This window comes from Bombus affinis, chromosome 17, assembly GCF_024516045.1.
Source record: "Bombus affinis isolate iyBomAffi1 chromosome 17, iyBomAffi1.2, whole genome shotgun sequence".
In the NCBI taxonomy this organism is placed as follows: domain Eukaryota; kingdom Metazoa; phylum Arthropoda; class Insecta; order Hymenoptera; family Apidae; genus Bombus; species Bombus affinis.
The window spans coordinates 5,744,250-5,771,845 of NC_066360.1; the positions used below are offsets into that span (position 1 = coordinate 5,744,250).

At 40.8% G+C, this 27,596-nt stretch overlaps 1 protein-coding gene across 50 annotated transcripts; it reads right to left on the minus strand.

The window, feature by feature from the left end:
* Positions 1 to 851: 851 nt before the first annotated feature.
* LOC126926170 (uncharacterized) lies at positions 852 to 21,600 on the minus strand. Of its 50 annotated transcripts, none has more exons than XR_007714346.1 (13): positions 20,511 to 21,600; positions 19,657 to 19,778; positions 13,893 to 14,014; positions 10,201 to 10,322; positions 8,737 to 8,858; positions 7,639 to 7,760; positions 5,931 to 6,174; positions 5,511 to 5,564; positions 3,613 to 3,680; positions 3,369 to 3,490; positions 2,759 to 3,124; positions 983 to 1,781; positions 852 to 898 (listed from the first exon to the last, which is right to left on the minus strand). XR_007714346.1 is itself a non-coding variant. In XM_050742310.1 (2 exons), exons 1-2 carry the CDS (start codon positions 21,558 to 21,560, stop codon positions 16,205 to 16,207), a joined length of 1,056 nt encoding a protein of 351 aa, XP_050598267.1. In that variant the 5' UTR covers positions 21,561 to 21,600; the 3' UTR covers positions 16,146 to 16,204. The 50 variants fall into 50 exon arrangements, 2 of the variants coding, with proteins under 2 accessions (XP_050598267.1, XP_050598266.1); XR_007714341.1 differs by lacking the exon at positions 10,201 to 10,322 and adding an exon at positions 10,567 to 10,810; XR_007714347.1 differs by lacking the exon at positions 13,893 to 14,014.
* Positions 21,601 to 27,596: the final 5,996 nt, after the last annotated feature.

Genomic DNA, 27,596 nt, shown 5'->3' on the forward strand with positions numbered 1-27,596 from the left:
AATTGAGATAAACGGAGCAATGATTTTATCGTTTAAGACTTTGGCAAAACATTCACCGAGAATTGTATCTTTAAATTTGTTTCTGTTGATACGTGTCGATTTTTGTGTATGGATCTCCACGAGTAAGGAGGTTGAGCGTTCAATTTACCGTTTCTCCTGCAAAAGATCGCGCGAATTCGTTTACGTCTTTGAATATTGTGTTCTTCTTCTCTACAACTTATACAAGGTGAGCTGCCGCTCATGTGCCGTTCGGTTTGAGGACCACTGAGCGCCCCGCTATTTTGACCGACCTCCTTTCGTACATGTAAAAAGGGTTGCTCGCGTGCAGAGATATTACGGCTAATTTTTAATTCTCAATAACTAAAAAACGAAACCGAAAAAATAATTTTTTTATTCTTATTTTCGTTAATTTTGGCTTCAAGAATCACCCCCTTCAATTTCCTGCCACCTGTAGTCAGAACACTTTGTATATATATGTTAAAGTAATAACATATAGCGGTTTATTAAATATAAAATTTATATGTAACAGAATAACTATCTTATATGTAACAGAATAACTTGAAGTATTAACGTACACTGCTCTATTCTCTTATACATCTCAAACAGGAATGAATTTGTTTTATTGCACATTCATTAATTCATTAATTCATTAATTCAATTTCCTTTTATCTTTCTCTCTTTCATTCCTCGCTCGTATAATACAGATGTACACAAACCAATTTTCTAACAATATACCGAGTAATATAAAAAGTGGGGCATTTAAGACAGGTCACCTGATAGATGAAGATACAAGAAAATGCATTAGACTGAACTTACTTGATATCCAAGGGCTCATAATCTGATATTACTAATTTTTCTATAGCTGGAGCCGTCAACGCAAAAAGTTAGCCAAGATCAACTGCAATAGAAAATAAATTGTCTCAGAGCACTCTCCCAATACTTCGAAGATACATAACATGCAACATGTTATGTATATACTCACTGTTGGTATAAATCTTCGAAATGACGACTATACATGAATACATTTTTTTCTTTTTTCTTAAATAACTCCAATGCACTAGAATTTGTTCAGGAAGGACATTTGGTAAATTGTTTTGACAATGTTTGAAATATTTATCACGTAGATGCTCCCTTAGTAGAATATATCTCTAATGCACACAATCTTTATGCCGAGAAGATGACGTCGTTTGGATGCGTCCAGCGTAGTCTTCTAGCAAGGTTTTCTGAATGTAGATTGCTACATGGCTAGGATAGCTTTCAGGCCCTATCACGCATTGATATTTGAATTCCTATTCTAGTACTTTGATAATAAGATCGCTTCCTATTTGCTCGCTCCGCATGTGCCAATGATGCCAATCCCATTGATTCAAAACGTTTTATAAATAACACGCTTATTGCTTATGTTTAGCTCAGAGTTTCCGCTAGTAGGTATTACTTTTATGTATACTAACATTGTTCAGAGCAGCAACAATAACAAATAAGAGCAAATTATAATAATAACAATAACTAATAACAATTCAACATGTTCAATAAGTTCAATACGTTGTATGCTGTATCATCTACAGATGTGAATATTGGAGCCTCAATAATAGTAGTAATATCTAATGGTAGTGTATAGCTCATATAGTACTGGCCCCACAACGCTGCTTTGTGCTATACCTGCTTCAATAAGTTCCATAAGTTGTATGCTGTATCATCTGCAGATGTAAATATTGTGGCCACAATATCTTCAGTGTATAGCATGTATAATACTGACCCGACAACGCTGCTTTGTGCTATACCTTCTTCAATAAGTTCAATAAGTTGTATGCTGTATCATCTGCAGATGGAGATATTGTGGCCTCAGTATCTTCAGTGTATAGCATGTATAATACTGGCCTGACAACGCTGCTTTGTGCTATACCTGCTTCAATAAGTTCAATAAGTTGTATGCTGTATCATCTGCAGATGGAGATATTGTGGCCGCAGTATCTTCAGTGTATAGCATGTATAATACTGGCCCGACAACGCTGCTTTGTGCTATACCTGCTTCAATAAGTTCAATAAGTTGTATGCTGCATCATGTGCAGATGTAAATATTGTGGCCACAATATCTTCAGTGTATAGCATGTATAATACTGGCCCGACAACGCTGCCTTGTGCTATACCTGCTTCAATAAGTTCAATAAGTTGTATGCTGTATCATCTGCAGATGGAAATATTGTGGCCTCAGTATCATCAGTGTATAGCATGTATAATACTGGCCCGACAACGCTGCCTTGTGCTATACCTGCTTCAATAAGTTCAATAAGTTGTATGCTGTATCATCTGCAGATGGAGATATTGTGGCCTCAGTATCTTCAGTGTATAGCATGTATAATACTGGCCCGACAACGCTGCTTTGTGCAATACCTGCTTCAATAAGTTCAATAAGTTGTATGCTGTATCATCTGCAGATGGAAATATTGTGGCCTCAGTATCATCAGTGTATAGCATGTATAATACTGGCCCGACAACGCTGCCTTGTGCTATACCTGCTTCAATAAGTTCAATAAGTTGTATGCTTGTATCATCTGCAGATGGAGATATTGTGGCCTCAGTATCTTCAGTGTATAGCATGTATAATACTGGCCCGACAACGCTGCTTTGTGCTATACCTGCTTCAATAAGTTCAATAAGTTGTATGCTGTATCATCTGCAGATGGAAATATTGTGGCCTCAGTATCTTCAGTGTATAGCATGTATAATACTGGCCCGATAACGCTGCTTTGTGCTATACCTGCTTCAATAAGTTCAATAAGTTGTATGCTGTATCATCTGCAGATGTAAATATTGTGGCCACAATATCTTCAGTGTATAGCATGTATAATACTGACCCGACAACGCTGCTTTGTGCAATACCTGCTTCAATAAGTTCAATAAGTTGTATGCTGTATCATCTGCAGATGGAGATATTGTGGCCTCAGTATCTTCAGTGTATAGCATGTATAATACTGGCCCGACAACGCTGCCTTGTGCTATACCTGCTTCAATAAGTTCAATAAGTTGTATGCCGTATCATCTGCAGATGGAAATATTGTGGCCTCAGTATCATCAGTGTATAGCGTGTATAATACTGGCCCGACAACGCTGCCTTGTGCTATACCTGCTTCAATAAGTTCAATAAGTTGTATGCTGTATCATCTGCAGATGGAGATATTGTGGCCTCAGTATCTTCAGTGTATAGCATGTATAATACTGGCCCGACAACGCTGCTTTGTGCAATACCTGCTTCAATAAGTTCAATAAGTTGTATGCTGTATCATCTGCAGATGGAGATATTGTGGCCTCAGTATCTTCAGTGTATAGCATGTATAATACTGGCCCCACAACGCTGCTTTGTGCTATACCTGCTTCAATAAGTTCCATAAGTTGTATGCTGTATCATCTGCAGATGTAAATATTGTGGCCACAATATCTTCAGTGTATAGCATGTATAATACTGACCCGACAACGCTGCTTTGTGCTATACCTGCTTCAATAAGTTCAATAAGTTGTATGCTGTATCATCTGCAGATGGAGATATTGTTGCCTCAGTATCTTCAGTGTATAGCATGTATAATACTGGCCTGACAACGCTGCTTTGTGCTATACCTGCTTCAATAAGTTCAATAAGTTGTATGCTGTATCATCTGCAGACGTAAATATTGTGGCCACAATATCTTCAGTGTATAGCATGTATAATACTGACCCGACAACGCTGCTTTGTGCTATACCTGCTTCAATAAGTTCAATAAGTTGTATGCTGTATCATCTGCAGATGGAGATATTGTGGCCGCAGTATCTTCAGTGTATAGCATGTATAATACTGGCCCGACAACGCTGCCTTGTGCTATACCTGCTTCAATAAGTTCAATAAGTTGTATGCTGTATCATCTGCAGATGGAAATATTGTGGCCTCAGTATCATCAGTGTATAGCATGTATAATACTGGCCCGACAACGCTGCCTTGTGCTATACCTGCTTCAATAAGTTCAATAAGTTGTATGCTGTATCATCTGCACATGGAGATATTGTGGCCTCAGTATCTTCAGTGTATAGCATGTATAATACTGGCCCGACAACGCTGCTTTGTGCTATACCTGCTTCAATAAGTTCAATAAGTTGTATGCTGTATCATCTGCAGATGGAAATATTGTGGCCTCAGTATCATCAGTGTATAGCATGTATAATACTGGCCCGACAACGCTGCCTTGTGCTATACCTGCTTCAATAAGTTCAATAAGTTGTATGCTGTATCATCTGCAGATGGAGATATTGTGGCCTCAGTATCTTCAGTGTATAGCATGTATAATACTGGCCCGATAACGCTGCTTTGTGCTATACCTGCTTCAATAAGTTCAATAAGTTGTATGCTGTATCATCTGCAGATGGAAATATTGTGGCCTCAGTATCTTCAGTGTATAGCATGTATAATACTGGCCCGATAACGCTGCTTTGTGCTATACCTGCTTCAATAAGTTCAATAAGTTGTATGCTGTATCATCTGCAGATGTAAATATTGTGGCCACAATATCTTCAGTGTATAGCATGTATAATACTGACCCGACAACGCTGCTTTGTGCAATACCTGCTTCAATAAGTTCAATAAGTTGTATGCTGTATCATCTGCAGATGGAAATATTGTGGCCTCAGTATCATCAGTGTATAGCATGTATAATACTGGCCCGACAACGCTGCTTTGTGCAATACCTGCTTCAATAAGTTCAATAAGTTGTATGCTGTATCATCTGCAGATGGAGATATTGTGGCCTCAGTATCTTCAGTGTATAGCATGTATAATACTGGCCCGACAACGCTGCTTTGTGCTATACCTGCTTCAATAAGTTCAATAAGTTGTATGCTGTATCATCTGCAGATGGAAATATTGTGGCCTCAGTATCATCAGTGTATAGCATGTATAATACTGGCCCGACAACGCTGCTTTGTGCTATACCTGCTTCAATAAGTTCAATAAGTTGTATGCTGTATCATCTGCAGATGGAGATATTGTGGCCTCAGTATCTTCAGTGTATAGCATGTATAATACTGGCCCGACAACGCTGCCTTGTGCTATACCTGCTTCAATAAGTTCAATAAGTTGTATGCTGTATCATCTGCAGATGGAAATATTGTGGCCTCAGTATCATCAGTGTATAGCGTGTATAATACTGGCCCGACAACGCTGCCTTGTGCTATACCTGCTTCAATAAGTTCAATAAGTTGTATGCTGTATCATCTGCAGATGGAGATATTGTGGCCTCAGTATCATCAGTGTATAGCATGTATAATACTGGCCCCACAGCGCTGCTTTGTGCTATACCTGCTTCAATAAGTTCCATAAGTTGTATGCTGTATCATCTGCAGATGTAAATATTGTGGCCACAATATCTTCAGTGTATAGCATGTATAATACTGACCCGACAACGCTGCTTTGTGCTATACCTGCATCAATAAGTTCAATAAGTTGTATGCTGTATCATCTGCAGATGGAGATATTGTTGCCTCAGTACCTTCAGTGTATAGCATGTATAATACTGGCCTGACAACGCTGCTTTGTGCTATACCTGCTTCAATAAGTTCAATAAGTTGTATGCTGTATCATCTGCAGATGTAAATATTGTGGCCACAATATCTTCAGTGTATAGCATGTATAATACTGACCCGACAACGCTGCTTTGTGCTATACCTGCTTCAATAAGTTCAATAAGTTGTATGCTGTATCATCTGCAGATGGAAATATTGTGGCCTCAGTATCATCAGTGTATAGCATGTATAATACTGGCCCGACAACGCTGCTTTGTGCTATACCTGCTTCAATAAGTTCAATAAGTTGTATGCTGTATCATCTGCAGATGGAAATATTGTGGCCTCAGTATCATCAGTGTATAGCATGTATAATACTGGCCCGACAACGCTGCCTTGTGCTATACCTGCTTCAATAAGTTCAATAAGTTGTATGCTGTATCATCTGCAGATGGAGATATTGTGGCCGCAGTATCTTCAGTGTATAGCATGTATAATACTGGCCCGACAACGCTGCTTTGTGCTATACCTGCTTCAATAAGTTCAATAAGTTGTATGCTGTATCATGTGCAGATGTAAATATTGTGGCCACAATATCTTCAGTGTATAGCATGTATAATACTGGCCCGACAACGCTGCCTTGTGCTATACCTGCTTCAATAAGTTCAATAAGTTGTATGCTGTATCATCTGCAGATGGAAATATTGTGGCCTCAGTATCATCAGTGTATAGCATGTATAATACTGGCCCGACAACGCTGCCTTGTGCTATACCTGCTCCAATAAGTTCAATAAGTTGTATGCTGTATCATCTGCACATGGAGATATTGTGGCCTCAGTATCTTCAGTGTATAGCATGTATAATACTGGCCCGACAACGCTGCTTTGTGCTATACCTGCTTCAATAAGTTCAATAAGTTGTATGCTGTATCATCTGCAGATGGAAATATTGTGGCCTCAGTATCATCAGTGTATAGCATGTATAATACTGGCCCGACAACGCTGCCTTGTGCTATACCTGCTTCAATAAGTTCAATAAGTTGTATGCTGTATCATCTGCAGATGGAGATATTGTGGCCTCAGTATCTTCAGTGTACAGCATGTATGATACTGGCCCGACAACGCTGCTTTGTGCTATACCTGCTTCAATAAGTTCAATAAGTTGTATGCTGTATCATCTGCAGATGGAAATATTGTGGCCTCAGTATCATCAGTGTATAGCATGTATAATACTGGCCCGACAACGCTGCCTTGTGCTATACCTGCTTCAATAAGTTCAATAAGTTGTATGCTGTATCATCTGCAGATGTAAATATTGTGGCCACAATATCTTCAGTGTATAGCATGTATAATACTGACCCGACAACGCTGCTTTGTGCAATACCTGCTTCAATAAGTTCAATAAGTTGTATGCTGTATCATCTGCAGATGGAGATATTGTGGCCTCAGTATCTTCAGTGTATAGCATGTATAATACTGGCCCGACAACGCTGCCTTGTGCTATACCTGCTTCAATAAGTTCAATAAGTTGTATGCTGTATCATCTGCAGATGGAAATATTGTGGCCTCAGTATCATCAGTGTATAGCGTGTATAATACTGGCCCGACAACGCTGCCTTGTGCTATACCTGCTTCAATAAGTTCAATAAGTTGTATGCTGTATCATCTGCAGATGGAGATATTGTGGCCTCAGTATCTTCAGTGTATAGCATGTATAATACTGGCCCGACAACGCTGCTTTGTGCAATACCTGCTTCTATAAGTTCAATAAGTTGTATGCTGTATCATCTGCAGATGGAGATATTGTGGCCTCAGTATCATCAGTGTATAGCATGTATAATACTGGCCCCACAACGCTGCTTTGTGCTATACCTGCTTCAATAAGTTCCATAAGTTGTATGCTGTATCATCTGCAGATGTAAATATTGTGGCCACAATATCTTCAGTGTATAGCATGTATAATACTGACCCGACAACGCTGCTTTGAGCTATACCTGCTTCAATAAGTTCAATAAGTTGTATGCTGTATCATCTGCAGATGGAGATATTGTTGCCTCAGTATCTTCAGTGTATAGCATGTATAATACTGGCCTGACAACGCTGCTTTGTGCTATACCTGCTTCAATAAGTTCAATAAGTTGTATGCTGTATCATCTGCAGATGTAAATATTGTGGCCACAATATCTTCAGTGTATAGCATGTATAATACTGACCCGACAACGCTGCTTTGTGCTATACCTGCTTCAATAAGTTCAATAAGTTGTATGCTGTATCATCTGCAGATGGAGATATTGTGGCCGCAGTATCTTCAGTGTATAGCATGTATAATACTGGCCCGACAACGCTGCCTTGTGCTATACCTGCTTCAATAAGTTCAATAAGTTGTATGCTGTATCATCTGCAGATGGAAATATTGTGGCCTCAGTATCATCAGTGTATAGCATGTATAATACTGGCCCGACAACGCTGCCTTGTGCTATACCTGCTTCAATAAGTTCAATAAGTTGTATGCTGTATCATCTGCACATGGAGATATTGTGGCCTCAGTATCTTCAGTGTATAGCATGTATAATACTGGCCCGACAACGCTGCCTTGTGCTATACCTGCTTCAATAAGTTCAATAAGTTGTATGCTGTATCATCTGCAGATGGAAATATTGTGGCCTCAGTATCATCAGTGTATAGCATGTATAATACTGGCCCGACAACGCTGCCTTGTGCTGCACCTGCTTCAATAAGTTCAATAAGTTGTATGCTGTATCATCTGCAGATGGAGATATTGTGGCCTCAGTATCTTCAGTGTATAGCATGTATAAAACTGGCCCGACAACGCTGCTTTGTGCAATACCTGCTTCAATAAGTTCAATAAGTTGTATGCTGTATCATCTGCAGATGGAAATATTGTGGCCTCAGTATCATCAGTGTATAGCATGTATAATACTGGCCTGACAACGCTGCCTTGTGCTATACCTGCTTCAATAAGTTCAATAAGTTGTATGCTGTATCATCTGCAGATGGAGATATTGTGGCCTCAGTATCTTCAGTGTATAGCATGTATAATACTGGCCCGACAACGCTGCTTTGTGCTATACCTGCTTCAATAAGTTCAATAAGTTGTATGCTGTATCATCTGCAGATGGAAATATTGTGGCCTCAGTATCATCAGTGTATAGCATGTATAATACTGGCCCCACAACGCTGCTTTGTGCTATACCTGCTTCAATAAGTTCCATAAGTTGTATGCTGTATCATCTGCAGATGTAAATATTGTGGCCACAATATCTTCAGTGTATAGCATGTATAAAACTGGCCCGATAACGCTGCTTTGTGCTATACCTGCTTCAATAAGTTCAATAAGTTGTATGCTGTATCATCTGCAGATGGACATATTGTGGCCTCAGTATCTTCAGTGTATAGCATGTATAATACTGGCCCGACAACGCTGCTTTGTGCTATACCTGCTTCAATAAGTTCAATAAGTTGTATGCTGTATCATCTGCAGATGGAAATATTGTGGCCTCAGTATCATCAGTGTATAGCATGTATAATACTGGCCCGACAACGCTGCCTTGCGCTATACCTGCTTCAATAAGTTCAATAAGTTGTATGCTGTATCATCTGCACATGGAGATATTGTGGCCTCAGTATCTTCAGTGTATAGCATGTATAATACTGGCCCGACAACGCTGCTTTGTGCTATACCTGCTTCAATAAGTTCAATAAGTTGTATGCTGTATCATCTGCAGATGGAAATATTGTGGCCTCAGTATCATCAGTGTATAGCATGTATAATACTGGCCCGACAACGCTGCCTTGTGCTGTACCTGCTTCAATAAGTTCAATAAGTTGTATGCTGTATCATCTGCAGATGGAGATATTGTGGCCTCAGTATCTTCAGTGTATAGCATGTATAAAACTGGCCCGATAACGCTGCTTTGTGCAATACCTGCTTCAATAAGTTCAATAAGTTGTATGCTATATCATCTGCAGATGGAAATATTGTAGCCTCAGTATCTTCAGTGCATAGCATGTATAATACTGGCCCGATAACGCTGCTTTGTGCTATACCTGCTTCAATAAGTTCAATAAGTTGTATGCTGTATCATCTGCAGATGTAAATATTGTGGCCACAATATCTTCAGTGTATAGCATGTATAATACTGACCCGACAACGCTGCTTTGTGCAATACCTGCTTCAATAAGTTCAATAAGTTGTATGCTGTATCATCTGCAGATGGAAATATTGTGGCCTCAGTATCATCAGTGTATAGCATGTATAATACTGGCCCGACAACGCTGCCTTGTGCTATACCTGCTTCAATAAGTTCAATAAGTTGTATGCTGTATCATCTGCAGATGGAGATATTGTGGCCTCAGTATCTTCAGTGTATAGCATGTATAATACTGGCCCGACAACGCTGCTTTGTGCTATACCTGCTTCAATAAGTTCAATAAGTTGTATGCTGTATCATCTGCAGATGGAGATATTGTGGCCTCAGTATCTTCAGTGTATAGCATGTATAAAACTGGCCCGACAACGCTGCTTTGTGCAATACCTGCTTCAATAAGTTCAATAAGTTGTATGCTATTTCATCTGCAGATGGAAATATTGTGGCCTCAGTATCTTCAGTGTATAGCATGTATAATACTGGCCCGATAACGCTGCTTTGTGCTATACCTGCTTCAATAAGTTCAATAAGTTGTATGCTGTATCATCTGCAGATGTAAATATTGTGGCCACAATATCTTCAGTGTATAGCATGTATAATACTGACCCGACAACGCTGCTTTGTGCTATACCTGCTTCAATAAGTTCAATAAGTTGTATGCTGTATCATCTGCAGATGTAAATATTGTGGCCACAATATCTTCAGTGTATAGCATGTATAATACTGACCCGAAAACGCTGCTCTGTGCTATACCTGCTTCAATAAGTTCAATAAGTTGTATGCTGTATCATCTGCAGATGGAGATATTGTGGCCGCAGTATCTTCAGTGTATAGCATGTATAATACTGGCCCGACAACGCTGCTTTGTGCTATACCTGCTTCAATAAGTTCAATAAGTTGTATGCTGTATCATGTGCAGATGTAAATATTGTGGCCACAATATCTTCAGTGTATAGCATGTATAATACTGGCCCGACAACGCTGCCTTGTGCTATACCTGCTTCAATAAGTTCAATAAGTTGTATGCTGTATCATCTGCAGATGGAAATATTGTGGCCTCAGTATCATCAGTGTATAACATGTATAATACTGGCCCGACAACGCTGCCTTGTGCTATACCTGCTCCAATAAGTTCAATAAGTTGTATGCTGTATCATCTGCACATGGAGATATTGTGGCCTCAGTATCTTCAGTGTATAGCATGTATAATACTGGCCCGACAACGCTGCTTTGTGCTATACCTGCTTCAATAAGTTCAATAAGTTGTATGCTGTATCATCTGCAGATGGAAATATTGTGGCCTCAGTATCATCAGTGTATAGCATGTATAATACTGGCCCGACAACGCTGCCTTGTGCTATACCTGCTTCAATAAGTTCAATAAGTTGTATGCTGTATCATCTGCAGATGGAGATATTGTGGCCTCAGTATCTTCAGTGTACAGCATGTATGATACTGGCCCGACAACGCTGCTTTGTGCTATACCTGCTTCAATAAGTTCAATAAGTTGTATGCTGTATCATCTGCAGATGGAAATATTGTGGCCTCAGTATCTTCAGTGTATAGCATGTATAATACTGGCCCGATAACGCTGCTTTGTGCTATACCTGCTTCAATAAGTTCAATAAGTTGTATGCTGTATCATCTGCAGATGTAAATATTGTGGCCACAATATCTTCAGTGTATAGCATGTATAATACTGACCCGACAACGCTGCCTTGTGCTATACCTGCTTCAATAAGTTCAATAAGTTGTATGCTGTATCATCTGCACATGGAGATATTGTGGCCTCAGTATCTTCAGTGTATAGCATGTATAATACTGGCCCAGAGTAATACTGCTAAGGAAACCGGGTAAGGATCCCAGTCTCCCTAACGCGTACCGGCCGATAAGCATACTCCCAACCATGAGCAAGATCTGGGAAAAATGCTTTAAGAAGATCATCGAGAGATGCATCGGAATGGACCCGTTCCATCGGAGGCAATATGGCTTCAGAAAGAAGAGGAGTACGGTAGACGCCATCACGCAGGTGATGAAGTTTGCCAACATCTGCAGACAGAAGAAGGTAGTATGCGTGATGATCACCCTAGATATTAGCAAGGCCTTCAATTCGCTCAGCTGGAAGAGCATATACGAGGAATTTGACAAGAGGAAGCTGCCATGGAAGGTCAAAAGGCTAATCGGCAGTTACCTATCCGGAAGGAGGATCATCGTGAGCAACCAGCACGGCACGGTGGAGCACGAGGTGGCGGCGGGAGTCCCGCAGGGATCCATTCTCGGACCATTCCTGTGGAACTTGGTATACGACCGGTTGCTCGAGAGACTCGACAACATGCCAATGGTCAGAGCAACCGCCTTCGCGGATGATCTGGCCATCACATACTCCGTCGGGAGGAACGAAGAGGCCTCCGCCAAGGTCAACACGATGCTAAGGATCGCCAACGACTGGTGCACGAGTGTCGGGCTCACCCTGGCGAGAGAAAAGACGGAGGTCATGTTCATCACAAGCGTGCGAGTGCCGAGAGTGGTGAAACTCAGGTTGGGCTCCTCGGACATCGAAACGGTCGATCGCATCAGGTATCTCGGAGTCGTCATTGACTCCAGTCGGAGGTTCGGTGCGCACATCGAGATGGCGTGTAACAGAGCCGACAAGTTAATAGGAGCACTTAGGGGAATTCTACCCAACATCAACGGGCCGCCCAGCTTGGCTCGGAGGCTCTACTACAATGTGTGGGAGTCCATCGTAACTTACGGAGCACCGGTGTGGGCTAGAGCAGCGAATACCGATAAGAACAGGAAAAAGCTGAAACGTGCACAACGAACGGCCCTGTGCATAACAACGACGGCATATCGTACCGTCTCCCACGCGGCTCTTTACGTGTTGACCGGGAATCTCCCGATTTACATAAAGATAAAGATGCTCGGAGAGACCTACGAGAGGAACAAGATCCACGGGCCCAGGAGTGGCACGGATGACGACTGCAAGCTGAAGGAGGAACTGGAGGCGATTCGCAAGAAGGCCCAAGAGGACTGGCAGAAGGAGTGGAACAACTACAAAAAAGAAAATATCACAAAGAAGCTAATACCGAGTGCGCTGTCATTTACCAAAAAGAAGATGGACATCGATCACCACACCATGCAGCTGCTAACCGGGCATGGGAGCTTCGGTGTCTATAGGAAAAGGATTGGCAGGGACAGCGACAGCAACTGTCTCGACTGTGGAGACCCGAACGACGATGCAGAGCACGCCCTCTTCGCGTGCCCGAAGTGGACGGACAGAAGGATCGAGCTCGAGAACGCTCTGGGCGGGAAGATAGACGTGGGCAATCTGATCGCCACGGTGACCGCCAAGGACGAGAGCTGGAATAAATTTAGGCAATTCTGCAAGACCGTCATGTGTCACAGGAGGGTGACAGCGAGGGCCTGGGAAGAAGCAAGGAGGAGAACGAGCGAAACAACAACTACGCGGAGCAATGAGGGCAAGAACATGAAACAACGAAAAACCGCAGAAGGAGACCAGCCCAGTATTCTGAACTGGCTGAGAGGACGACATGAGCAGTAACGGCCCGAAGAAGTAGATACTACGGGGCACGAAAGGACAACCCTGATGACTGCCGACAGGTTTTACCGGGGTTGTCTGCCCCCCAAGCGGAGGAAGAAGGAGGAGGGGTTTTTAGTGGGTATGGCAACGACATCCGACCGACTCCCACATAACCCAGTGATGCGGGTCACTGGGCATGCGTAATAGCATTTTCCCCTCCCCACGCAAAAAAAAAAAAAAAAAAAAAAAAAAAAATGTATAATACTGGCCCGACAACGCTGCTTTGTGCTATACCTGCTTCAATAAGTTCAATAAGTTGTATGCTGTATCATCTGCAGATGGAAATATTGTGGCCTCAGTATCTTCAGTGTATAGCATGTATAATACTGGCCCGACAACGCTGTTTTGTGCTATACCTGCTTCAATAAGTTCAATAAGTTGTATGCTGTATCATCTGCAGATGTAAATATTGTGGCCACAATATCTTCAGTGTATAGCATGTATAATACTGACCCGACAACGCTGCTTTGTGCTATACCTGCTTCAATAAGTTCAATAAGTTGTATGCTGTATCATCTGCAGATGGAGATATTGTGGCCTCAGTATCATCAGTGTATAGCATGTATAATACTGGCCCCACAACGCTGCTTTGTGCTATACCTGCTTCAATAAGTTCCATAAGTTGTATGCTGTATCATCTGCAGATGTAAATATTGTGGCCACAATATCTTCAGTGTATAGCATGTATAATACTGACCCGACAACGCTGCTTTGTGCTATACCTGCATCAATAAGTTCAATAAGTTGTATGCTGTATCATCTGCAGATGGAGATATTGTTGCCTCAGTATCTTCAGTGTATAGCATGTATAATACTGGCCTGACAACGCTGCTTTGTGCTATACCTGCTTCAATAAGTTCAATAAGTTGTATGCTGTATCATCTGCAGATGTAAATATTGTGGCCACAATATCTTCAGTGTATAGCATGTATAATACTGACCCGACAACGCTGCTTTGTGCTATACCTGCTTCAATAAGTTCAATAAGTTGTATGCTGTATCATCTGCAGATGGAGATATTGTGGCCGCAGTATCTTCAGTGTATAGCATGTATAATACTGGCCCGACAACGCTGCCTTGTGCTATACCCGCTTCAATAAGTTCAATAAGTTGTATGCTGTATCATCTGCAGATGGAAATATTGTGGCCTCAGTATCATCAGTGTATAGCATGTATAATACTGGCCCGACAACGCTGCCTTGTGCTATACCTGCTTCAATAAGTTCAATAAGTTGTATGCTGTATCATCTGCAGATGTAAATATTGTGGCCACAATATCTTCAGTGTATAGCATGTATAATACTGACCCGACAACGCTGCTTTGTGCTATACCTGCTTCAATAAGTTCAATAAGTTGTATGCTGTATCATCTGCAGATGGAGATATTGTGGCCGCAGTATCTTCAGTGTATAGCATGTATAATACTGGCCCGACAACGCTGCCTTGTGCTATACCCGCTTCAATAAGTTCAATAAGTTGTATGCTGTATCATCTGCAGATGGAAATATTGTGGCCTCAGTATCATCAGTGTATAGCATGTATAATACTGGCCCGACAACGCTGCCTTGTGCTATACCTGCTTCAATAAGTTCAATAAGTTGTATGCTGTATCATCTGCACATGGAGATATTGTGGCCTCAGTATCTTCAGTGTATAGCATGTATAATACTGGCCCGACAACGCTGCTTTGTGCTATACCTGCTTCAATAAGTTCAATAAGTTGTATGCTGTATCATCTGCAGATGGAAATATTGTGGCCTCAGTATCATCAGTGTATAGCATGTATAATACTGGCCCGACAACGCTGCCTTGTGCTATACCTGCTTCAATAAGTTCAATAAGTTGTATGCTGTATCATCTGCAGATGGAGATATTGTGGCCTCAGTATCTTCAGTGTATAGCATGTATAATACTGGCCCGACAACGCTGCTTTGTGCTATACCTGCTTCAATAAGTTCAATAAGTTGTATGCTGTATCATCTGCACATGGAGATATTGTGGCCTCAGTATCTTCAGTGTATAGCATGTATAATACTGGCCCGACAACGCTGCTTTGTGCTATACCTGCTTCAATAAGTTCAATAAGTTATATGCTGTATCATCTGCAGATGGAAATATTGTGGCCTCAGTATCATCAGTGTATAGCATGTATAATACTGGCCCGACAACGCTGCTTTGTGCAATACCTGCTTCAATAAGTTCAATAAGTTGTATGCTGTATCATCTGCAGATGGAGATATTGTGGCCTCAGTATCTTCAGTGTATAGCATGTATAATACTGGCCCAACAACGCTGCTTTGTGCAATACCTGCTTCAATAAGTTCAATAAGTTGTATGCTGTATCATCTGCAGATGGAGATGTTGTGGCCTCAGTATCTTCAGTGTATAGCATGTATAATACTGGCCCAACAACGCTGCTTTGTGCAATACCTGCTTCAATAAGTTCAATAAGTTGTATGCTGTATCATCTGCAGATGGAAATATTGTGGCCTCAGTATCATCAGCGTATAGCATGTATAATACTGGCCCGACAACGCTGCCTTGTGCTATACCTGCTTCAATAAGTTCAATAAGTTGTATGCTGTATCATCTGCACATGGAGATATTGTGGCCTCAGTATCTTCAGTGTATAGCATGTATAATACTGGCCCGACAACGCTGCCTTGTGCTATACCTGCTTCAATAAGTTCAATAAGTTGTATGCTGTATCATCTGCAGATGGAAATATTGTGGCCTCAGTATCATCAGTGTATAGCATGTATAATACTGGCCCCACAACGCTGCTTTGTGCTATACCTGCTTCAATAACTTCCATAAGTTGTATGCTGTATCATCTGCAGATGTAAATATTGTGGCCACAATATCTTCAGTGTATAGCATGTATAATACTGACCCGACAACGCTGCTTTGTGCTATACCTGCTTCAATAAGTTCAATAAGTTGTATGCTGTATCATCTGCAGATGGAAATATTGTGGCCTCAGTATCTTCAGTGTATAGCATGTATAATACTGGCCTGACAACGCTGCTTTGTGCTATACCTGCTTCAATAAGTTCAATAAGTTGTATGCTGTATCATCTGCAGATGGAGATATTGTGGCCGCAGTATCTTCAGTGTATAGCATGTATAATACTGGCCCGACAACGCTGCTTTGTGCTATACCTGCTTCAATAAGTTCAATAAGTTGTATGCTGTATCATCTGCAGATGGAGATATTGTGGCCGCAGTATCTTCAGTGTATAGCATGTATAATACTGGCCCGACAACGCTGCCTTGTGCTATACCTGCTTCAATAAGTTCAATAAGTTGTATGCTGTATCATCTGCAGATGGAAATATTGTGGCCTCAGTATCATCAGTGTATAGCATGTATAATACTGGCCCGACAACGCTGCCTTGTGCTATACCTGCTTCAATAAGTTCAATAAGTTGTATGCTGTATCATCTGCACATGGAGATATTGTGGCCTCAGTATCTTCAGTGTATAGCATGTATAATACTGGCCCAGAGTAATACTGCTAAGGAAACCGGGTAAGGATCCCAGTCTCCCTAACGCGTACCGGCCGATAAGCATACTCCCAACCATGAGCAAGATCTGGGAAAAATGCTTTAAGAAGATCATCGAGAGATGCATCGGAATGGACCCGTTCCATCGGAGGCAATATGGCTTCAGAAAGAAGAGGAGTACGGTAGACGCCATCACGCAGGTGATGAAGTTTGCCAACATCTGCAGACAGAAGAAGGTAGTATGCGTGATGATCACCCTAGATATTAGCAAGGCCTTCAATTCGCTCAGCTGGAAGAGCATATACGAGGAATTTGACAAGAGGAAGCTGCCATGGAAGGTCAAAAGGCTAATCGGCAGTTACCTATCCGGAAGGAGGATCATCGTGAGCAACCAGCACGGCACGGTGGAGCACGAGGTGGCGGCGGGAGTCCCGCAGGGATCCATTCTCGGACCATTCCTGTGGAACTTGGTATACGACCGGTTGCTCGAGAGACTCGACAACATGCCAATGGTCAGAGCAACCGCCTTCGCGGATGATCTGGCCATCACATACTCCGTCGGGAGGAACGAAGAGGCCTCCGCCAAGGTCAACACGATGCTAAGGATCGCCAACGACTGGTGCACGAGTGTCGGGCTCACCCTGGCGAGAGAAAAGACGGAGGTCATGTTCATCACAAGCGTGCGAGTGCCGAGAGTGGTGAAACTCAGGTTGGGCTCCTCGGACATCGAAACGGTCGATCGCATCAGGTATCTCGGAGTCGTCATTGACTCCAGTCGGAGGTTCGGTGCGCACATCGAGATGGCGTGTAACAGAGCCGACAAGTTAATAGGAGCACTTAGGGGAATTCTACCCAACATCAACGGGCCGCCCAGCTTGGCTCGGAGGCTCTACTACAATGTGTGGGAGTCCATCGTAACTTACGGAGCACCGGTGTGGGCTAGAGCAGCGAATACCGATAAGAACAGGAAAAAGCTGAAACGTGCACAACGAACGGCCCTGTGCATAACAACGACGGCATATCGTACCGTCTCCCACGCGGCTCTTTACGTGTTGACCGGGAATCTCCCGATTTACATAAAGATAAAGATGCTCGGAGAGACCTACGAGAGGAACAAGATCCACGGGCCCAGGAGTGGCACGGATGACGACTGCAAGCTGAAGGAGGAACTGGAGGCGATTCGCAAGAAGGCCCAAGAGGACTGGCAGAAGGAGTGGAACAACTACAAAAAAGAAAATATCACAAAGAAGCTAATACCGAGTGCGCTGTCATTTACCAAAAAGAAGATGGACATCGATCACCACACCATGCAGCTGCTAACCGGGCATGGGAGCTTCGGTGTCTATAGGAAAAGGATTGGCAGGGACAGCGACAGCAACTGTCTCGACTGTGGAGACCCGAACGACGATGCAGAGCACGCCCTCTTCGCGTGCCCGAAGTGGACGGACAGAAGGATCGAGCTCGAGAACGCTCTGGGCGGGAAGATAGACGTGGGCAATCTGATCGCCACGGTGACCGCCAAGGACGAGAGCTGGAATAAATTTAGGCAATTCTGCAAGACCGTCATGTGTCACAGGAGGGTGACAGCGAGGGAATGGGAAGAAGCAAGGAGGAGAACGAGCGAAACAACAACTACGCGGAGCAATGAGGGCAAGAACATGAAACAACGAAAAACCGCAGAAGGAGACCAGCCCAGTATTCTGAACTGGCTGAGAGGACGACATGAGCAGTAACGGCCCGAAGAAGTAGATACTACGGGGCACGAAAGGACAACCCTGATGACTGCCGACAGGTTTTACCGGGGTTGTCTGCCCCCCAAGCGGAGGAAGAAGGAGGAGGGGTTTTTAGTGGGTATGGCAAAGACATCCGACCGACTCCCACATAACCCAGTGATGCGGGTCACTGGGCATGCGTAATAGCATTTTCCCCTCCCCACGCAAAAAAAAAAAAAAAAAAAAAAAAAAATGTATAATACTGGCCCGACAACGCTGCTTTGTGCTATACCTGCTTCAATAAGTTCAATAAGTTGTATGCTGTATCATCTGCAGATGGAAATATTGTGGCCTCAGTATCTTCAGTGTATAGCATGTATAATACTGGCCCGACAACGCTGTTTTGTGCTATACCTGCTTCAATAAGTTCAATAAGTTGTATGCTGTATCATCTGCAGATGGAAATATTGTGGCCTCAGTATCATCAGTGTATAGCATGTATAATACTGGCCCGACAACGCTGCTTTGTGCAATACCTGCTTCAATAAGTTCAATAAGTTGTATGCTGTATCATCTGCAGATGGAGATATTGTGGCCTCAGTATCTTCAGCGTATAGCATGTATAATACTGGCCCAACAACGCTGCTTTGTGCTATACCTGCTTCAATAAGTTCAATAAGTTGTATGCTGTATCATCTGCAGATGGAAATATTGTGGCCTCAGTATCATCAGCGTATAGCATGTATAATACTGGCCCGACATCGCTGCCTTGTGCTATACCTGCTTCAATAAGTTCAATAAGTTGTATGCTGTATCATCTGCACATGGAGATATTGTGGCCTCAGTATCTTCAGTGTATAGCATGTATAATACTGGCCCGACAACGCTGCCTTGTGCTATACCTGCTTCAATAAGTTCAATAAGTTGTATGCTGTATCATCTGCAGATGGAAATATTGTGGCCTCAGTATCATCAGTGTATAGCATGTATAATACTGGCCCCACAACGCTGCTTTGTGCTATACCTGCTTCAATAACTTCCATAAGTTGTATGCTGTATCATCTGCAGATAGAGATATTGTGGCCTCAGTATCATCAGTGTATAGCATGTATAATACTGGCCCCACAACGCTGCTTTGTGCTATACCTGCTTCAATAAGTTCCATAAGTTGTATGCTGTATCATCTGCAGATGTAAATATTGTGGCCACAATATCTTCAGTGTATAGCATGTATAATACTGACCCGACAACGCTGCTTTGTGCTATACCTGCATCAATAAGTTCAATAAGTTGTATGCTGTATCATCTGCAGATGGAGATATTGTTGCCTCAGTATCTTCAGTGTATAGCATGTATAATACTGGCCTGACAACGCTGCTTTGTGCTATACCTGCTTCAATAAGTTCAATAAGTTGTATGCTGTATCATCTGCAGATGTAAATATTGTGGCCACAATATCTTCAGTGTATAGCATGTATAATACTGACCCGACAACGCTGCTTTGTGCTATACCTGCTTCAATAAGTTCAATAAGTTGTATGCTGTATCATCTGCAGATGGAGATATTGTGGCCGCAGTATCTTCAGTGTATAGCATGTATAATACTGGCCCGACAACGCTGCCTTGTGCTATACCCGCTTCAATAAGTTCAATAAGTTGTATGCTGTATCATCTGCAGATGGAAATATTGTGGCCTCAGTATCATCAGTGTATAGCATGTATAATACTGGCCCGACAACGCTGCCTTGTGCTATACCTGCTTCAATAAGTTCAATAAGTTGTATGCTGTATCATCTGCACATGGAGATATTGTGGCCTCAGTATCTTCAGTGTATAGCATGTATAATACTGGCCCGACAACGCTGCTTTGTGCAATACCTGCTTCAATAAGTTCAATAAGTTGTATGCTGTATCATCTGCAGATGGAGATATTGTGGCCTCAGTATCTTCAGTGTATAGCATGTATAATACTGGCCCGACAACGCTGCTTTGTGCTATACCTGCTTCAATAAGTTCAATAAGTTGTATGCTGTGTCATCTGCAGATGGAAATATTGTGGCCTCAGTATCTTCAGTGTATAGCATGTATAATACTGGCCCGACAACGCAGCTTTGTGGGATACCTGCTTCAATAAGTTCAACAAGTTCAACAAGTCCAATAAGTCCAATAAGTCCAACAAGTGCAGCAAGTCCAACAAGTTCAATAAGTGCAAAAAGTTCAACAAGTGCAACAAGTCCAACAAGTCCAAAAAGTGCAACAAGTCCAAAAAGTGCAACAAGTCCAACAAGTCCAACAAGTGCAACAAGTCCAACAAGTGCAACAAGTCCAACAAGTGCAACAAGACCAACAAGTGCAACAAGTCCAACAAGTGCAACAAGTCCAACAAGTGCAACAAGTCCAACAAGTGCAACAAGTCCAACAAGTGCAACAAGTCCAACAAATTCCATAAGTCCAACAAATTCCATAAGTCCAACAAATTCCATAAGTCCAACAAGTTCCATAAGTCTAACAAGTTCCATAAGTCTAACAAGTTCCATAAGTCCAACAAGTTCCATAAGTCCAACAGGTTCCATAGGTCCAACAAGTTCCATCAGTTCGACAAATTCCATCAGTTCGACAAATTCCATCAGCTCGACAAATTCCATCTGTTCGACAAATTCCATCAGTTCGACAAGTTCCATAAGTTCGACAAGTTCCATCGGTTCGACAAGTTCCATCGGTTCGACAAGTTCCATCGGTTCGACAAGTTCCATCGGTTCGACAAGTTCCATCGGTTCGACAAGTTCCATCCGTTCGACAAGTTCCATCCGTTCGACAAGTTCCATCGGTTCGACAAGTTCCATCGGTTCGACAAGTTCCATCGGTTCGACAAGTTCCATCGGTTCGACAAGTTCCATCGGTTCGACAAGTTCCATCGGTTCGACAAGTTCCATCGGTTCGACAAGTTCCATCGGTTCGACAAGTTCCATCGGTTCGACAAGTTCCATCGGTTCGACAAGTTTCATCAGTTCGACAAGTTCGACAAGGTCCATAAGGTCCATAAGTTCCATAAGTTCGACAAGTTCGACAAGTTCGACAAGTTCGACAAGTTCGACAAGTTCGACAAGTTCGACAAGTTCGACAAGTTGTATGCTGTATCATCTGCAGATGTAAATATTAGGGCCTCAGTAATAGTAGCAATATCTTCAGTGTATAGTGTATATAATTCTGGCCCGACAACGCTGCTTTGTGGTATACCTGCTTCAATAAGTTCAATAATTTCAATAAGTTGTGTGACTTGGTTGGTTGATTGGTTGGAGCCACGCGAATTGTATTTCCAGTGAAATGTCCTCTAATAATTCTGACAAATCATCTTCTAAGATTCTTTTATTCTTTTTTTTTTAACTTGCAACTATTTAACGTGCCATCAATGAAATATGGAGCAATTATTTTACTATGACCAGTAGTAAATGTTGCGACGTTTAAATGCTCCATAGTTTCTACTAAATATGACCTCATCCGTTGACAATATTTTACTCAAGAACACTTCATCGTCTTGTAGTTTTCGTATGGCCCATTCGCACAATTGTAAACGTTTCTGAAAATTATTTTCCCTTAAATGAAGTGAAACAGACGATAAGGAGGAAGTAAAACGTGAAATTTGTTTGACCTGTTTTAAATGCCCCATCCTGTATACTATAGAATATATCTGTCTAAATTGCAGATTGCGCAGTTCTTATATTGAAATTATTTTTCAAATAGTAGTTTCCAGAAATATTAATATTAATACTCGTATCGCATCCCAAATATGTAATAATATTTCGGGATGTTAATATTTGAAAACGCAATTTTGTATTACTCATAACGTATCTTTCATTTTTTATTACTCATATTACTCATATTTATATATTTATTATATATAAATACATATATTTATTACTCATACTCGATACGTCATAATTTAATACTACTTATCGATGAGATACGTACACTGCTAAAAAGTATTCCGTTTTATTATAACACGATATGCAATTTATTAGAAGAAATTAAGCAACGTACATAAAAAGTCCAAATTTTTCATGGATTATGAAATTTTGTACGAGAATAAATGTGAAGAAATTTAGTTAAAAGGAAATTTAGAACTTGATGCGATTTGTACAGTATAGTTTTATAATAAATAAATAGATACAGCTTCCGAATTGTTTCAGTTATAGAATGTGCAATACGTAAACATAAGTCTGTTACATATAAACATTTTACTTTTTCATCGAATATCTATTTGCAAAGGAAAAATTGTACGACATTCAAAATGGCAGAATTTATAACCTAAAATTGGCGAATGAGGAGAGGTGTTACGTAGCGTGGGACAGTTCGTGCGCCGTCCTTCATTGTCTGACCGTCAAAGGTGCACGCGCTGTTATTCTGACCCTCGATAAACCCAAGGAACTGTAGCGGCACATGAGTCAACGGACATTTTGAATCAGGCTGTGGTTTTGCCTCGGTTTGTTAAGACCGTTAATGTACGTGTTATGTAAAAACATTTAAACTCCGGGCAAAACAACGGCGAATTCAAATGTTCCGGCTCTCCTCCAACTAGTATAAATACACGGACGCGATCGCGAGCGACATTAACGATTATAAGTGATCAAGGCGATTAGTTACGGATTGTCGATATTGACGATTATCTCAGTTAACCGGATTTGTATTGTGTCAAAGACTTTGTACGAGTGTATTTATTTATTTATTTTATATATACGTGACAATCGGTTACAAGTAATATCTGCTTTCGTTACTATCCAATACTTCACACAACTTATCTTCCACAGAACCACCATAAACAGAATCTTTTTAACGGAATCTTTAATCCTGCAAGTATTTTCTGTTTATGGCTGATTCTTAAAACAGTCCTTAGGCTTATTATTCGCTCTTAAAAATTACGGAGAAAGCGGATAGTTACCTAACGGGAAAAACAAATGGTTGTCTAACGGAAAAGCAGGTTTTTCCCATAAACAATGACATCCACGAGCCACGTTAGTAAGAGATTTATTCCTATCTTCATTTGTTACCGTTGATTATAACCAATGGGCATCGCGGATCGTTACCCTCACTTTCCTAATGAAAAGTGTCAACAACGAATCCGCGCCCTTCGTTCAAAGGGCACACCCATACCGAGATTTTCTCCGTAATAACATAAGAGCGAATAATTAGTTACAAAACAGTTCAAGTAACAGAAGGACTAAGAAGTCAAGTCATCAGAATCGCCAAATCGACAACACGAAACGAGTCTCAGGTCGTACTCACTCGTAGGCAGTCAACATACACGTAACTATACCAAACATTGAAGTTATTGGATAGTTGAAAATATATATAGTATAGCCTGTTAATATCAACGTTATACTCGTTCAACCACCATTATTATCTTAATTGAAATAAAGGATCGAACGATTCGTAGCGTGGACTATTCGAATCGTAACGGGAATTTGCGACTCCCGGTGGCGCGCTTCTTCGAGATCGCGTCTCCCCGCGAACTATCGAAACAAGAGACACATTGTAATTTATAATATAAACCTTTATTTTATTGTATTGAATGAATAAAAATCTAAAACTGATTGTAGTGAACATAAATGGCATTTATACGATATTAGTAAATTTACATTTATATAAACGATAACTTTAAGCAACAATAAGATCAACTTAGTGTATTGATCTTTTAGAAATACTACGAATATGATTTACAACTAATATCGATCAATAAAAAAAAATACTGTAAATAAGATGAAACTTAACATTAGGTTTACGGGACCCGTCAACTTGACGGATTTCAAACTTCGAAGTGAAATATCCAAAAAATCATAGCATTAATTTTAACTATTTTGCATCGTAAAACAATCATTTCATCTAAAGAATTTATACCCACAATTATTTTTTCCTAGGCTTTCTAATTTTTGAAATCTGTATGTAGTATATCTATCTCTACGAGATCCGTCAAATTGACGGATTAGCTGATTTCATAAACAAGCCGTTTTTCAAAGACAATGTGCAAAAGTTTGTTATTGTAGACATTTCCCATTATTGTCTTCGCTTATTGTAAGTATTTACAGTAAGATAATTGAATACACAGTATTTTCTTTTTTTGATTAATCCTCCGTTTCTAGCAATTATGAGTAAATCCAAGAGATATAATAAGATATTGAACATAATTGTCAACATCAATGAAGATTGTTCTGAGAATACCTCCGAAGAAGATCAGTATGAATTAGGCCAAAGCGAAGCTGACAGTGAAAGCTCTGAATACATTGAAAGTGGAGAGATAGAAGGATCTTCGGGTAGTGGAGAGGAACACTTCTTGAAAGTGTGTCGTAACAAGAAAAGATGCTATCTTTGGCTATGCTAAGAGAAATATTATATCAGGTTGTGTAACTAGTGCTTTCGAATTAATACTTGGCAGGTACATAATGAGACACATAAAAGATTGCACTGAAACCGAGGCGCATCGAGTTTTGAAAAAAGACAGTGCTGAGTTATATAGTTTTCTAGGAATTCTATATGCCCGGGGCGCATATGTAGCAAGATCATTGAAAGCCTCCGAAAGATTACAAACAGATAAATTTGCGCTGATATCCGAAATATGGAACAGATTTATAAGTAATAGCCAGGCTTGTTACAAACCATATGAAAATATCTCAACAGATGAACAATTATTTCCAACGAAAGCCCGATGCAGGTTTACGCAATATATACCGAATAAGCCTCATAAATTTGGCATTAAGTTTTGGTTAGCAATTGACGTCCACACAAAATATATTTTGAATGGTTTCCTTTATATGGGGAACGATGAAACTCGATGCTCAAGGGAAAAAAGGACAATAATATTGTTTTCCTCAAATTTATATAAATCAGAAAACTGTACACTTACTGTGTATAAAAGTAAACCTAAAGTAAAAGTCCTCCTTCTAAGCACCAAACATACAGGTGTACGAATAGAAGATAATTACAAACGTATACCAGAAACCAATACTTTTTACAATAAAACAAAGTTTGGTGTGGACGTCGTTGACCAAATGGCACGCAAATATAGCGTGAAAGCAGGGAGTTTCCGATGGCCCCTTCAAATCTTTTTCAATATTTGGGTATCAAAATCGAAAATATCCAGAAAGGAGTTGATATTTCGTCAAAGATCAGACGCTTCATTTCCGTCACTTTCAACGTCAGAAGTGCGAGACAGTTGCCAAGTAAGCTACTGCAAAAAAAAAGTAGAAGCAATAATTGTTCATCAGGTTCTCATGAGCAAAACTGTAACCGCGCCGTTCTATCTCCTCCGTGGCGAAAGGATAATATATTCCATCTTTCAAACCACAAAAACAACATCAAAAAGGGGAAGCTAGATTTAGTAAAAAAAAAAAAATGTAAACATTAGTTAGAACGAACCGTCAACAAGCCATGTTACCACTTATAACAGATTGGCGATATTAGAATTTACAGACGATTCTATGGGCGTAGTTGAAACATCAGCAAATCAACATACACAAAAAAATCCACCTCCCCCACGTATTTTCGTTGATGATGTCATCGATATATAAATAATGGTAAAGTCCATTGAGGAAGATATCAACAAAGAGGACTATTTATAAATATAAATAGAGGACTATTTATAAAAGAGGACAAATTATAAATAAATAATAATCAAGTTAAAGTCTGCCGGCCAAGTGGTATTTCGAGTGGTACTACACAACATCCACCACTCGTCTAACTTAGATGAACTGAAGTTCGAACTTCTAAAATACGGCCATAAAGTAACAAACATTAGCAACATAAGGCATAGAATCTCAAAAAATCCGCCACCCTCATTCTTCCTCGACGTGAAACAAAAACCAAATAATAAAGAAATTTATAATATAAATGGATTAATAAACTTGGTAGTAAAAATTGAACTTTGTAGCGGCACATGATTTAGGGGACAAATCAAATCATGTTATTATTCTGTCCCGGAACATCAAGACCGTTAGAATAAGTAACGTAAACTCCGGGCAGAACAATGTCAGAATAAATTTAAATTTTTCGACTTTCCTCCGACCAGTATAAATAAAGAGACACGTTTGCGGACAAGTAGAATATAGTACGGTATCGAGCGAATATACACAGAAAATCATCAGCACTAACGGGTATCTCCGCAATACTTGTATCTCGTGTATGTAGGCCTATTTAAGTATTTGAAATACATATAACAAGCTGTAAAAGCAATAAATACTCTTATCATTTCGCACTATCTTTAACCGACTAAACCTCTACACTTTCTTTAATAGAAAAAGGAGATAGTACAATGCTAAAAGTGCCAAAGGTACGGCCACACGCAGAAATATTGCAATCATAATTTTCGCTGCGTCAAATGTGCAAGTACACAGCCCACTGACCAGTGCACTAAATCACCAGAAGCCCCAACGAAGTGCATCCACTGTCAAGGAAACTATCCTGCTAACTTCAAAGGTTGCTCAGGCTACAAAACCCGAATAAGTGTCCTAAACCCAAAGTTAGAGACTTCACCAACCAAGCACTTAGTCCACAAAAATCCACTAATCCTCCAACCTCTTATTAATTAAATTAGGTAGTTATCTTAGATAGTTAAAGGAAATCAAAGTAGACCGAAAATCTATAGTGATCAATCACAAAATAATTCACAAAACACGGATAACTTCAATAGGCTGGAAAAATTAATCGCGAAACAAACAGAGCAAATTAATAACTTGCTATTATTGCTTACAATCATCGTGGACAAATTAACACGCTTCGACGTAAAATAATACCATTACGCATAGCTCTTTGGAATACCAACGGTCTAGCTCAGCATAAATACGAACTAGAACTCTTCCTAAAACAACAAGAAATTGACATAATGCTTATATCTGAGACTCGCTTCACCGATAAAAATTACCTGAAAATAGATGGTTATAGTCTTTACCATCGAAAGGTCCACGGCGGCACCAGAATTATCATCAAGACCAGCATAAAACACTATGAGCTTCGATCATTCCAGAAGGACTACCTCCAAGCTACAAACATAGCGATAGAAGATTGGCATGATCCAATCACTACATCAGCAGTATATCGCC